The following is a 14,942-nucleotide window of genomic DNA, read 5'->3' on the forward strand; positions in this document are numbered from 1 at the left end:
TTTTTTTTTTTTTTTTTTTTTTTTTTTTTTTTTTTTTTTTATTTGTTCTGTTGAGTTTGAAGAGGTGAATAATACAAATGAATTGGTTTACATTAAAATAATATCTCTAAATGATTATCTTCGAGTTTATACAACGTGAGAACTATTACGGATATGATAGAGAAGATGATAGAAGATGATACTTTGTGTCGGGATGATTAAGGAATCTCCAACTATTTCTTAGTCAAGCAATTGCTCGAAATAGGGCAAGGATCGATGACCGGAGGGTCAGTCCTGCAAGATTGTGTAATTTGGAGGTCCAAATAATCTACCATGTAAACTAACCTTTCTTTCTTTCTGAATGGAGGAGGAACAAACCATTTTCTTCTTTTTGCTTTTCAGTCAACATTATATCAAAGTCGCCATCGTCATTCAATCACTGTGAAACAGAAGAGATGCTTTATCGTTAATCACCATAAAAAAAAAATAAAAAAAAAAGAAAAGGTGATTCTTCATTGTTCTTTAGCACTTTAGCCATTTTTAGTCATTTAAATCATCTTTATGCCATTAAAATTAAGAGATCGGAAATGGAACTGATTCCTTATCTCAAGGTTCACATATATCTCTATTGCAGCCATTAAAAGCTTCAGCAGCCGTAACTTTCATTTTCATTGAGGAAAAGAAAAAGAAGTCTGTTAATGGTGGAAACCTGAGACGAAGGAATCTGCTGCAAAAGAAAGTGATATTTCTGGTGGGGAAACCCCATTTTCCCAATACAAAATCATTCCAACGGTAGAAAGTGTTCTTTCTTACCTGTAAAGTTTTATATAAAGAACTCATGTAGAGCTTTTGGAGATGCATAAAAAAGATCCTTTTACTTAACCAACCAATACCCATTTGTCCTTTTTTTCTTCTCTTATCCAACTTTTATCCTTCTTATGTCGTGTTTCTTTGTTGTTCAATCCAAATTCTGACCTAGAAAAGTGGATTGAAAATGTTATCATTTCTCGTAGAAATCAATCTTAGCTCGACAGAGCTCAAACAAACTAACAGTTTGAGGCTGTTGACTGTAGATGGCACTAAGACTTTCAATGTAAGAAGAATTTGAACAAACCTGAGTTAATCGGTAGCAATAGTTGTAATTCAAGACGAGATTCAGCAATACAGTCAATGAATCACCACTGGGATGTGAATAAAGTTCCAAAAAAGGTGTAGTATCCCAGACAAAGAAAAGTCCGTGAACCTGAAACTTGGAAGAATTCTCTTTAATTGAAAATCTGTATATCAATACCACAGAGGAAAACGTCAATAGGCACAAGATAGAAGGTGAGACTAGCAATGACTAGAAAACACAAGATAGAAGATCATAATAAATATTAGATAGCCTTCATAAACTCATTCTTCTGGCCCATTATATGCACAGTCATCATCCTGAAATAGCTTAGTACTTAAAAGAAATGAATTGAGCACGTGAATAATGGAGAAATTTTTATATTCCAAGGATTACTCTATAGTCAACCCATTTGAAAGAGCATGCACCAGGTGTTCTTTAATCGCTCCAAATCATGAACCATCTCTTTTCAGGGTGTGAAAAGTTCAGGAAAGAAAATGAAGCAGTGTATGCGTATGAGCCACCAACATCAGAGTCACGTAACCTATATGAAAAAGAAGCAGAAGATTAGTTGAAGAGATTCACCTGCTAATATGTGATATTTTTAAGTCTCATGTTAGAAACAAGTATTTGTGATCAATTCTAGACTATGCTGACTGATAAGGATTATATTAATACTAATGTGCAACAATTTGAAACTTTTAGACAAATTAGCGTTAGAGCCTCTTGATGAATCAATTGCCATCCACGAAATTTGCTGGTACTAAAAGGAGAACCTGAACACATAATGGAAATAAAGCAATTCATTAATAAGCAGAAAGGAAAACCTCTTAAGCAACTAATACTATGTTTGAGAGTGTGACAAGCATCTTTTCCACCATAGAAAAGCACTTCCTACTCATAATCATCATATTTGAAAGTAACATTAAAACTTTTATGTTACTAAAGTTTATTTGTTCAAGGGCATCCTCGAACACACCTTAACGAAGGTTGTGGTCAAAAAGTTGTTTTTTTTTTTTTCCCACTGCATGAAGAAGATACACGAAAAAAAAGACTATCAGCAAAGCCTTTAAATATCAGGCATTCTACGTGTATAGTCAAAACTTCACAAGCAAGATTAAGATTGACATGAACTAAGCCCTGTATGTTGGAACTTGGGAGCATCATGTCCACCTCGCACAAAGTAGGGCTTCAACCTCCAAAGGAGGTCTCCTACTTTCTATCAACTGAAAAGCACTGGATGTCAGCCATTCAATAAGAACATGGGACTTCAAAACACTGTCAACCATTCACCACGCTTACCGAACCTTGCAAAAAATAGTTAAGCCTCAAGGAACCGATTTCTCATGACTACAACTCCAGAACTATAAGGATTGAACAACATGAACAACTAGCCTAGAAAAAGCAGCTCATCTCTCAACACAGAGTAAGTAAACTGACAACATGTCATCAGTTATCTCTTTAACATCTCGAAGACCCCTGTAGTAGGATTTCTAACTTGTTTGTTAAAGCTCTATAGGCCAAAAGGTACTGCGGCAATGGTGTCTCGAAGACCCTCCATATTCTTGAAAGTTCAACAGTAGAGCTATTCTAGAATGTATACTAATTTGAGAATTGCAATTTGCTTCGGCAAATGACTCATACGTTTGTTGACCATTTCAATTAAAAAAAATAAAAAAATGTTTAACAAGTTGCAAGGAGATGGACGACAGATAATTAGATTTTGATAAGGCAAAGATTTTAGACAACAGTCTAATATATAGAATTTGGAGATAAACAGAAGCAAAAGGAATATCAACTGATTAACTACCCTTAATGCAATCTATTATCACATATTGTTATAAGATTAAGGAATTAGCATTGTACACAAAAGAAATGTCGGTATTTAAATCGTTTCGATATTGGTCATTCATTCTATAAAGACATCACTTGTAGAATAATCAAAGAACAGCTTCCATTAAAAAGAAGAAACAATCGCAGTTTTACAGGTAATTTGCAGGCACTCAAGGGCTCTTGGGTTGGGAAGAATTACGCCCCTGTGGCTTTGCCTGTCCGAAGTTGGGTTTTGTGAACCAGGTGGTATAAAGAAACTGCTTATTAGGTCCTACGTGATTGCACATCAGTCTTAACTTCTGCCGTTCCCTCATCCATCTCATCACTATTTTCATGTGCCTTTTGCTTGTTAATCCTCTCAAACCCACTTCCTGAAAATAAATGGACGCTTATCAGCTCATTACAACACCATTTACGTATAAAGATTTTTTCTAACAAAATAGCACCAAGTTACAGAACAAACAGTACCCAGAACTGTGACATTTCCCATTCTAGTTGAGCTATTATGTTACATGACCACACCAATACCCTTCAACACAGAAACCAACTCAAAAGCTAAAAGCACTTTCATCAATCATCCCCATTGTTAATGGAAAATACGGCAATGGTCATTTGACTAGGATTTGAGCAACTCAGACTTCCGACCTTACTTGAACAGGATCTGTTAATTAGGTTTTACAACCGTGTCCTTCATTTCTAAAGAGCAACTCAGACTTGGTACATTGGGAGCCCATCATCTATGAAAGTATGCACTTCTGAGGCATTTGGATGGGTTAAATGTAAAGCTAGTTTTTTAGAACTTTGAAGCCTAAAATGCTGGAAAGAGGCAACATTTCTCCCGAGATGAAACTGTCTTGAACAATTAATTCAACAAGAATGCAAAACCGAATTCTCATTTCCAACTATTCTTCACGGTCACAACTAAACCCCAATTGAAATGATCAAAGCATCTACTCTAGCGGTCTTCCATCGTTCTGATTTCTATGTGAATCTAATTCATATAGAATAATAAATTTCCACAATTCATAGAGATGAGATGGAGAAATCGAAATAAAATTGAAGCAAAACATGAAAATGACGAAACAGAAACAGGAATACGATGCTTACCTGAACGCGATCCCAAGTTTCGGCTATGGTTAGCGGACCATGCTCCCTAACGATGTCGAATATAACTCTAGTGATCGTCTGCGTTTGCTCCGGTGGAGTTTTCAACTCTATCGGCTTCATCTTCGGCTTTGGCTTCGTCGCGAAATACCTTATTGCAGTCCAGAACATACTGATTTTGTTACTCACAACCCAGACAGAGCAGGTAAATCCAGCGACCCTTGCCGCAAGCTCCGTTCGTCCGAAAATCCAATCGGTGTGGAAACCGTCAGGTCTGGGATTCAAGAGAATGGTCGCTGGCGGTGAGCTCCAGTGACAATGTTCGGGGAAGGGTGAAATTGGGGCTACAAAATTGGGTTCATTGGGGTGAGTTTCTTTTTAAAAAAGAAATAACTTCTATTAGTTTTTAGTCCGTAAAAATATTTTAAATATTCTCACTCTCTTTTCTTATACAAAAATAAATATATTTATTATTATTAATTATTATTTAATCCATAACATTATCTCCTACCTCCTAATTAGGAATCATGGTTTTTATAGGCTAATCATTCATATAGAACTTAATTTGGGAATAATAATCATTTTTGGAACGTTTGTCTACTTAAAAACTTTATTGGGATATTTCCCCTAAGCCTTGGATTATCTTAATTCTAGTGCTCCAAATGTAGTAAATTAGGATTGCTTGATTAAATTTTATGATGCTTAACATCCTTATTACTTAGAATTGTTGATTAAATTTTATGATGCTTAACATCCTTATTACTTAGAATTGTTCATCCTTATTACTTACAAATTATAGGTTGGAAAAGAAGGTAGATTTGAAACGTAAAACAGCCCAAGTAGAAGCTAGATGAGATGAGCACAAACGAGACGTACATACATACATCAAACCCATAAATGACATAATAATACACACAACCACACTTAACACTTAACACTACACAACTCCCAATACACGCACATCTATCACTTTATTAATATCATATCTACACCCACATATGGTGAGCGACGCCTCTCAGTTATGTCCCGGCAACTTCTCCTTGATCTTATCCATTATCCCCTTCTTCTCGTGTTGGCCGCCGTGCTCCACCGAAGAGTACCCGCCAGGTGTGGTGGTTGATGTCGCGTGTGGCTGCTGCGCCGTGTCATGATGCCCCGGCAGCTTCTCCTTTATCTTCTCTTTCAGCCCCTTCTTCCTCCTCCCTCCATGCCCATCATCTTCCGACTGAAATTTCAACCTCATTATTATTATAAACTCAAAAATCGTCTCTTTTACACTGATGTACGAAAATAATCATATAACATCAAATTTTACCGAGCTGGAACTACTAGAGCTTCCAGAGCGACGAAGTACTCCCCCATGCTCCTTATGCTGCTGCTGGTGTCCTCCGCCATAACCCACGCCACCGTGCCCACCAGTCTCATACGTCCCACCAGTGCCGATCGGGTCACCGTACTCCCCGCCCCGTCGAACCGGGTTGCCATACTGATCCGTCTCACGGAACTCACCGGTCCGGTGATGCGGGTCGACGCGCTGACCGGTCCCATGGATCACGTTGCCATATTCATCAGTCTGGCGAACGGGGTTGCCATACTGATCGGTTCCAGATTGGAAATGCGACATTTTTCAAAACCCAAAAAACAAAACAGAGATGGATGGATGAACAAATAATTCAGCAAGTTTCAGAATGCGGATGTTGTTTTGAAGTAAAGATCGTGAGATTTAAATAGAGATGGAGTTAGTAGATAAAGTTTGAGAAACACGTGCATGTAATCCATGGAGGGAAGGTGTTTATTTGACACGTAGTATAGGAAAGCCACGTGGGGAGGGGTTGAGGAGGACAGGTGTGAGGGTTATGTCGGCAATGGAGATGATGTTGCTGGCTGGCATTCGAGTTGGCCAGGTGGAGTGATCTGATTGGATATTTAGAACTACAAAGCTGCCTTCTAGTTTCCACATTTTTTTTAAAAACTCATCTTTGAAACCTATAAAATAAGAATTAAGAGTGTGGTGGCAGTAGAGCAAACATGGTAGTAGTTGCCATGAATTCCTCGTATGGTCGGTCGAGATTGTGCGGTGTACTGGTTCTGGTAGTTTTTGTTTTGGAAGGCCTTGATCTTCACACGTCGAGTTTTTTAGCCACGTTATTGGGTACAACCACCGACGTGTGTGGAGATTACAAATGCTCCAAAGAAAATAAAATAAAATTTGAATTCATGAAAACCAATAATTTCTTATAAAAATGTGAAATATTTACTAAATGAACGTGTTTGATAATACAGGGGAAGCCAATCAAACTACCGTGATAATAGTATGTAACTAATTAAGAACTAAAACACAAAGTCATCTAATCTTTGACCCTACCTAAATTAAAATAGGATTATTTAACATGTAAACCTAATTAAACTCGAAAACACTAATAATCTAGTTTATAATTGAGTCTCGAAACACACTACCAATTTTACTGACAAAAAATAAAACTGATTCAAAACCAAAAGGGAGGTCATCTTGCCTATAACGCTGTAGTGCAATTAATCCAGTATAATTTAGAATACATTCACACATGAGTATAGTTTAAAACACGACACGTTATAGAGTTTTAAATATAAATTTAAAGTTACTAATTTACGTAAATAAATTAGTGTATAATAATGGTAGTGAAGAGTATTTTAATTAAAAAAAAAAGAAGAAGCCAATCCAAGGGGACCTAAGATGTGTGTGTGAAGTCATCAAGCCATGCGTGTAAGAACAGGAAGGGAGGTGACTGCTTGTAGTAGGTTGAAATTTGGAGTATAAAATCAAATTTTCCAACGTAGTAATTTTAATAAATTAATCACACTTCACTACGTGAGCCTAAAATAATTAATTAATAAATTAATCACATAAAATAATTTATTAATAATTATGACCCCTAACTTTACACAGATCCACCGCCCCTCACCGTCCAACTTCCTCTTTTTTTTTCTTTTTTGGAAATTCTTACCTCATTATTCTGTTTTGTCTATGAGTAATAAAATATCCTTCAACTACTTGTAATAATAATTTATTTGAATATGCATATTATTATATTAAGCATAAAAATGATTGATATTCCTACCCTAACTTCTTAAAAATGAATATATATTTTCAACACCCTTTCTTAAATTAAAATATCAATATTTTCATTTTTTTTATTTGATTTTTATTCGTGTGACAGAGGTTGGTGAAATGTAAATACAATTCGGACTCGTTGGTAGATCTCAAGAATGAGGAAAAATGAAAAGACAATCGAGTAGAATTCAAAAACAAAATCATGAGAGAGAGAGAGAGAGAGAACATCGTAATTTTTTTTGTATGTTGGGGCTAAACTTTGTTTTATTTAATGTTGGGACGAGGAAGAAGGAAAAAAGAGTGGGTAAGATGATCAGAATTTTGGCGTTGCATCATCATCGTTTCAATAATGTTATAATTGATAATTGGAATAATATTTTGTGTTCGGTTCCTCCACTTGGGCTCTCCAATTATTCCAGTTTGTTCCTTACCTAATACTTCCAGTCAATTTTGCATTATTTTCTCCAGAAACATATATTTATATATTTCATATATTTCCATGCAAAGCCAAAGCCAAGAACACGCCAACCAATCATTTCATGACCAAATAAATCCTTTTCTTTCCTCTCTCTTCAATAATGTTCATTTTTTTAGCTCTTTTATTTCTCCTTTCCTACAAAATGGACCCTTCAAACTGCTATAAAGGCCCCTCTTTTGGTTCCAAAATGCTATAAAGCATTCTAAAAATTTATCTTTTTCTCAAAGGTTATCTCAATTAATTACTTTTTTCTTATGAAATTGAGCAGATGGGTAAAACAACAATGGATGGGGCCTCCCATTTTTCCAATTAAACTTATAATTATCATTGAAGCTACATTCATTACATTTCAAAGTAGAACATTATCCATATTAAACAATCCCAAGTACCGATAACATTGTTCGTTTTTTTTTTCTTCTTTTTTTCCATTTTTTTGATTCAGCACATGAACATGTCACCAGCGGCCATGATTGGCTGGTTGAGAACGGGGAATCCCCAAGAATCAACCAACCCATCAATGCCAGAAACTTCACCATAATGCTCGGGATCATACGGGTTTCTAGTACTCGAGTTTATGAAATTTATGATTTCGTTCAGCGAGTCCAATCTGTAGTGGAGCTCCGCCATCTGTGCCCGGAGCACCGAGTTCTCCGACTCCAGATTCAGGTAAAGTTGGGTGGTGAAATTGATGTTGACGGCGATTTGCTCATTCTCTGTTTTGATTTGACCCACCTGAGCCGTCAGATCGTCGAGCTGCTTCTGTTTTCGCATCCTAGATCGGCGAGCCGATTCTCGATTCGATATCATTCTCTTCCTCTTCCTCTGATCTACAATTAGTCGCAGATCTTCGTCGGAGCTCGGAGATCCTGATGAACTTCCTACCGGAGACGCCATTGAATCCAGTCGTGTCTTAAACAGAGAAGGTAGGTAGTCTCTTCTTTTGGAAAAAGGGGATAAAATTCGATATGGGTCTTGCTTGAAATGGCACGAATTAAAGAACCCAGATGGTAATTTCGATCGATTAATGGAAAATTTAGGAGATTGAAAAAGGGAAATGGGAGGCTAGTTCATGAGAAGACGTAGAACCAGTAGAGGAATACAACAGAGAAAGACTGAACGAGATGGGTGCGGCGGCGGAGAGTGGAGTTGATAATGTAACCAGAGAGAAGGATCTCACTGACTACAGGAGACATGAATACAAAGCATGAAAGAACAAGAATGGAAACATTAAAAAACACCAGCAAGTTTTCTCGGGAAAATCTGGGGAAAAAAACAGAGGAGAAACAGAGAGATTAAAGAGAGGAAATGGAGGAGGAGAGGTTTTGGGAAGAAATGGGAGCGGATTTTATAGAAACCAAAACGCCCATTGTAAATAAAATAATCAGGAAATGAGCGAAGCTGCTCTGTTGCATCATAAAAAAGAAAAAAAAAATTATAAATAAGTATAATAGTTATAATTATAATTATAAAGATTTGTTTCCCAATTTTTTTTATTAATTTTTATTTATTTCCAGAGTTTCCTTCAGAATTATCTTAAAGAAAATAATTGTTTTAATTTATTATATTTGTTGATTATATCATAACAAATTAGGTTATATTTTTATATAAGGAAAATTATGAAAAAACAATTAATTTCTTTTCCAATATTAAAAAAAAAAAAGAAAAAAAAAGAGTTGGTTGGTCAGAAATTAAATAATAGGAAAAAGTGGAAATGGGGGGATGAGTCATCTCACGTTCACTCCCACGCGCAAAAATGCTGCTCACGAACTCGAACGGCCAGTTATACATTTAAGACTTTTTTAATTTATAAATTAAAAAAGTAAACTTAGTTAAAGCTTTGATTATGATGCTAATCAAAAACTTTATTCTAATTTTATAATTTTTTCACTTGTACGACAATAAAATTATATTCTCAAATAACAATTTCATTAACTCACGTCTCTTTAAAAACAAAAAGTTATTTTGAATTCAAAATTAGCCCATAATCCACGTTAATTGAATATCAAGATTTAAATCTGAATCGTTCATTTTCAAAGGATAATTTATTATGGGTAGATAAATAAATTTGACCTTTTCTCAAAGATTGCTTTTTAAATAATTTATGTTAATTAATAGGTAGGTTAATTAGTTATAAATCAAAATAAGCATAAATTTTTTCTCTTCATCCACAGATCCCTTGAAATGGAATATTCTTAATGAGAGATGCTTTTATGCTCAAATTGGAATATTCTCTTCATTTACAGATGCAAATGAAACCCAATAACTTTCTTTTAACATAAAGAAGAAAAAAAATCACTTTTAATTTGTAGTTTGTAGATGAAGTTTAATCTTATATTTTAATTTTATCAAATTAAAATTATTAATCTCAAGTATAATCACACCATTAAAACCTATCCTAGGTGGATTGCTAAAAACTAGCTTAACACATAATCAACATTAGTCTATCAAAATATTAAATAAGGGAAAAAAAATGTTTTTGTGATTTTACTCTTCCTTTTGTCAAATTTATAAGATGTAGAAATAATTTTTTTATTAGACACAAAATTCAATTTTATAATGTATTGATTAATTTTTTTATTGAACCTTTTTTAAAATCTAGATATTTATGGACATACAATTGAATATTCAGAGATCTATTATGTGACATCCGAGCAAATGAGAGGTACATGAATGAACTGAGATCACATCCAAATGAGGGCGATCATGAGAATAAGATGACTAAAAAAATACTTAAAGGAAACCAAAGTTACTACCTATACTAGCAAAGTGGATCTTCCTTTCAAGTACCTTAATCATAAGAACTTCATAACGAAACGTGTTTTATTTAGAGTACATGTGACTTCTTATGAATTTTACTAGAATACTTGTGAATGAGAACAAAACATACCAAAAGAACTTGGGTTGGTTTGTGAGGATGCATGAGAATCCCAGAGCCATCAGGTACATAATCCAAATTCGGAATATGATCCAAATCTTAGATATGAGTCGTTACATATTAAACATTTTCTTGTAAGGTTTAGTCATTTGAAAAATATATAAACTAACATGAAATGAGTTTCAAATAAACCATGAAATGAGTTTCAAATAAACCGACCAAATGTTATTTTAACCTAAAACTATTCAACAAAAACTCATGTGACCGCGTATTTATGAACTATGAACTATGAGATTCATTATCCATTAAGATTTGGCAAGACATCAATTCCAAAAAGGTCCCTAAATTTTCAAAGACGTCCAAAAGGGCAAAAAGATAAATTTGATAAAGTTGGGGTTGGTGGGTCAATAGGAGACCTCCTGCATTTGGTGGCCATTGGATTTGGAACATCCAAACTTTTATTTTAAGTTTTTCAAATATGTTTTGACTCTATTTTCAAATTTTGAAATTAGTGGGTTTAATTTATTGTGGCAGACATCAAATTTCTTTTCATAAAAATATTTTCTTTTTTTAATAATAAATAGACGATTGTAGGGAAGAAAAAATGTTTTAATTTTTGAAATAATTACTCTGTATAGGTCTAATACATGGAAAAAATACAAAATATTTCAAAACATAAAAGTCATTCTATGTACTTGGATGAGTATTCACCTACTCATTTTGTCGGGAAAAGATATCTCTACAATATTAAAAAAAAATGCAAAAATTATCATAAAGTAAATAAAAAAAGCATTTACTTACTAGACTAGTATTGTACCTCATTTTAAACATAAATCTTTTTAACGTTATTTATAATTGTTTCACAAATATTTTTTAGAAAATTTTATAGCATATAATCTAACAAATATTGTTTTCAGAAACATGCTTAATTTGAAAATTCTCACCCTAGGTACACGATTGCTATTATTTAGATATAATACTGTATTAATTTATATACCTCATTTATATTTATAGGTTAGATATCTATTATCTTCCACTTTAGATCCATACCTTACACATTTTTTTCATGACCAAATTTGATGGTTAATAAAGAATAAAATAATTAAGAATTGTGAGAAAAGAATAAAATAATTAAGAACTATGATAAAACCTCAGTGGGAAGGGAAATTATGTCTCGTGTGGAGAATATGAGAAGTGTGTAATATTATTAAAAATATTGTATTATTATTTATAATATTCCCATCAACTCAAATAATCCAATAACTATACCAAATTAATATCTGCAACTAACTATCTAACTAACTGTTTTTCCACCTTTTATCTCTATAATTTGCTAAACCTTCTAATATAATGATTAAATATGCCACCTTAATTAAAATTTAAAATTATATATATATATATATATATATATAATCCAATTTGAATGGTTTCTATTCAAAAATGAAAAAGAAGAAAACTAAAAACATTAAAATGCAAAATTATTTAACAGTGGTTTGGTTTTGTTCTTGGTTAGCTGATCCTTTTATTTGCTTATACAAAAATATAATTTACAAATTTTACTTCTAAATTTATATTAATAATTTGATAAGAAGTTCATATTTATTTATTTATTAAAAAAATTTAATAAATTTCTTCCAATTGAAAAAACATTATAACTTAGAAAATTTAGATATTAAACTATAAATTTTTATGATGGCTACCTTAGTTGAATAAAAAAATTTATGAGTTTTCATCAGATTTACTAAAATTAATATTTTATGGTTCCCTTTTTACTTTGTTGCATCATTCATGCAATAAACTAATTATATCTAGTAAAAATGTATAATATATATAGTCATTACAACTTTAAAAGAACAAATTTTTGGTGTTCAAAATTTGACATTCTTGAAATATTAAAATTTGATATTTAATTATAAAAATAATAGGATTAAATTTATAAATTAATATGAGTATATTAAAATTTGATATTTAATTATAAAAATAATAAGATTAAATTTGTAAATTAATCTAAGTCTAGTCCAGCCTAACCTAACTCAATTCAAAATAATTTAAGAAAGTAAATGTGTTGGACACTATCAATCTTGCCGAGCATTCATATTTCTCTATTAATATTTGAACCTAAAAAAAACATTAAAATATTAGTTTGATTTTAATGTTCATTTATTTGTGATGTTTTAAGCTAAAAAGGGTTACAATCAATTTAATAGTAATGTTGCTCACGAAAGTCCTCCAACCTAATGAATTAGTACATTTCAAATGTATGGAAGATAGTGTTTCTTCCAATATGATTGTACGTTGTAGCAGCTTCAGGATGATAATAAAGCATCTCAGTCAATATCATTTCTCTGATCTCATGTTCATCAAGTGATTCGTCGATGTCGAGACTGAGGGGAACCTCATCAGTAGGATTGAATGCTGTGTCGTATAGCTCGGACATGTATGGATGTTGAAGTGCTTCATTAACGGTAATTCTCTTCCTCGGGTCAAACACAAGCATCTTCTGCCGCAAGTCCATAGCTAAAGTTTCAGCTTGGAGATATTGATCTGAAAATTGTACACCTTTTGAGGAAGGCATAGCTTTTATAAACTGTATGGACTTTAGGTTATCAATAAACTCGATATCTGCTTCCTTTGGACTACAGAGAACTTCGATGATTAACTCTAGTTGGTTGAGGCAATTCGTCCCAGGGAAGATCGGTGTCCGACCCAAAATCTCAGCAAAGATGCATCCCACAGACCACACATCAATGGAAGTCCCATAGCTCTTGCAGGATAGGAGAAGCTCTGGTGCACGATACCAGCGAGTAACAACGTACTCAGTCATGACTTGGTCTTGGCCTTTGCTCGTTCGTGCTAACCCGAAATCACAAATCTTCAGATCACAATTAGCATTGACGAGGAGGTTCCCGGGCTTCAAGTCCCAATGAAGAATGTTGGTTGAATGAAGATATTGCAAGCCGGAAAGTAATGCAATACAGAATAACATTAGGATCAGAACTTAGAGCTGTGATACATCAAATTCATCTACAAATATTCCATGATATCAAATTCTTACACCATATCTTACATGTTTCTCTTTTCCTTACAAACACAGGTTATAATGAAAAACTAAAACATTTTCAAAGAAAACAGACAGATTAAATACAGAATCCATACCTGATACATCAAATACTTGCAATGATTATTTGAGAGGGGCTGAGACGATCGGATAATGTGATCAAGATCAGTGTTCATGAGCTCATAAACTAAATACACATCCTTAAAACTATTTCTATGCGCGGGCATCATCACATCCTTCAAAGCAATCACGTTCTCATGTCTTATGTGCCTCAAAAGCTTCATCTCCCTGAGAGTTCTCAATGCCTCGAAGCGATTCTCAAACACATTTTTAATCTTCTTGATAGCCACTTTCTCGTTGGTCTGTTGGTTGGTAGAAGAACACACCACACCGTAAGATCCTCGTCCAATGGGCTTGATGGAGACATACTTAGTATCGATTTCAAACAGAGTTTGCCACATCGAGTAATAATGTTTCCCAGCTGTCCTTTGGGTGGCTGGACGGGTGTTGCCATGTTCCTCCAAATTCAAAGACTATTTTATTAACACAAATACAAAGATCATTCAAAAACAGAAAAGGGTTTTTAGAATTTGATCTTACTCACTTGTTGAACTGTTTAGATTGAGAAAGAGAGAAGTGTAAGAATGATTTGCTCACAAACGTCGAGGTTTTTGATGTATAAAGTAAGGGAGAAGGGCAGTTTGAAGGGCAAAAGAAGAGAAAGGGGAATGAAAGCTCAGAATTGGAAGAAGTTGGTGGGAGAAGAGAGGCATAGGTATCAATATATATATATATATATGAGTTTCTGAAGAATCCAATCGAACACAAGGAATAGGAGATTTTAAATTTTGTTTTCCAATTAGGAAATGGAGATGATAAATTAATATAAGTACTCCCAATTTTATATTTTATCTCAAAAACTATCTTTACAAATTTTATCTTTTTAACTTTAAAAAAAATTCAAAAGTACACTTATTTTATTATTAGTATGGTATAATTTTTAAAACGCTAACACAATTTATTTTTATAACGAAGTTTAATATTTTTGTTTTTTCCATCAATTCTATGAAATAAAACTTTTTAATCTTATATCAAACTTTTTTATTATTAATATTTTTGACGTTTCATAGATTATATCTAAACTTTTTAATATTATCCTCGAAAAGTTTATGAGTATTTTTGAAACGTATTAACCATCTATATATATTTTTGAATATTATTTTGTAAGAAGTATTTTTAAGTTTAAATAGATTACGTCCAAATTTTTTATTATTAATGTTATGTTTCTATGGCTAAATTTGTTTCCTTTATTCCCCTTGAACTTTTAAGTTTAAATAGATTACGTCCAAACTTTTTATGTTTCTATGGCTAAATTTGTTTCCTTTATTCCCCTTGAACCAACATTTTTTGGTT

The 14,942-nt window shown here is 33.2% G+C and overlaps 3 protein-coding genes and 1 pseudogene across 3 annotated transcripts; all 4 read right to left on the reverse strand.

Annotated features, from left to right (window-relative positions):
* Nucleotides 1-2,915: 2,915 nt before the first annotated feature.
* LOC111447756 lies at nucleotides 2,916-4,390 on the reverse strand. Its single transcript, XM_023087081.1, has 2 exons — nucleotides 4,031-4,390; nucleotides 2,916-3,294 (listed from the first exon to the last, which is right to left on the reverse strand). The coding sequence occupies exons 1-2, from the start codon at nucleotides 4,196-4,198 to the stop codon at nucleotides 3,094-3,096; spliced, it is 369 nt and encodes a 122-aa protein (XP_022942849.1). The 5' UTR covers nucleotides 4,199-4,390; the 3' UTR covers nucleotides 2,916-3,093.
* Nucleotides 4,391-4,825: 435 nt separating this feature from the next.
* LOC111447593 (dehydrin Rab16B-like) lies at nucleotides 4,826-5,721 on the reverse strand. Its single transcript, XM_023086841.1, has 2 exons — nucleotides 5,343-5,721; nucleotides 4,826-5,252 (listed from the first exon to the last, which is right to left on the reverse strand). The coding sequence occupies exons 1-2, from the start codon at nucleotides 5,649-5,651 to the stop codon at nucleotides 5,043-5,045; spliced, it is 519 nt and encodes a 172-aa protein (XP_022942609.1). The 5' UTR covers nucleotides 5,652-5,721; the 3' UTR covers nucleotides 4,826-5,042.
* A 2,148-nt stretch (nucleotides 5,722-7,869) lies between these two features.
* On the reverse strand, nucleotides 7,870-8,992 carry LOC111448006 (bZIP transcription factor 44-like). The gene has a single exon (XM_023087438.1). It carries the CDS (start codon nucleotides 8,488-8,490, stop codon nucleotides 8,035-8,037), a length of 456 nt encoding a protein of 151 aa, XP_022943206.1. The 5' UTR covers nucleotides 8,491-8,992; the 3' UTR covers nucleotides 7,870-8,034.
* A 3,721-nt stretch (nucleotides 8,993-12,713) lies between these two features.
* LOC111447232 lies at nucleotides 12,714-14,043 on the reverse strand (annotated as a pseudogene).
* Nucleotides 14,044-14,942: the final 899 nt, after the last annotated feature.

Source organism: Cucurbita moschata, unplaced genomic scaffold (genome assembly GCF_002738365.1).
Source record: "Cucurbita moschata cultivar Rifu unplaced genomic scaffold, Cmos_1.0 Cmo_Scf00009, whole genome shotgun sequence".
Lineage (NCBI taxonomy): Eukaryota > Viridiplantae > Streptophyta > Magnoliopsida > Cucurbitales > Cucurbitaceae > Cucurbita > Cucurbita moschata.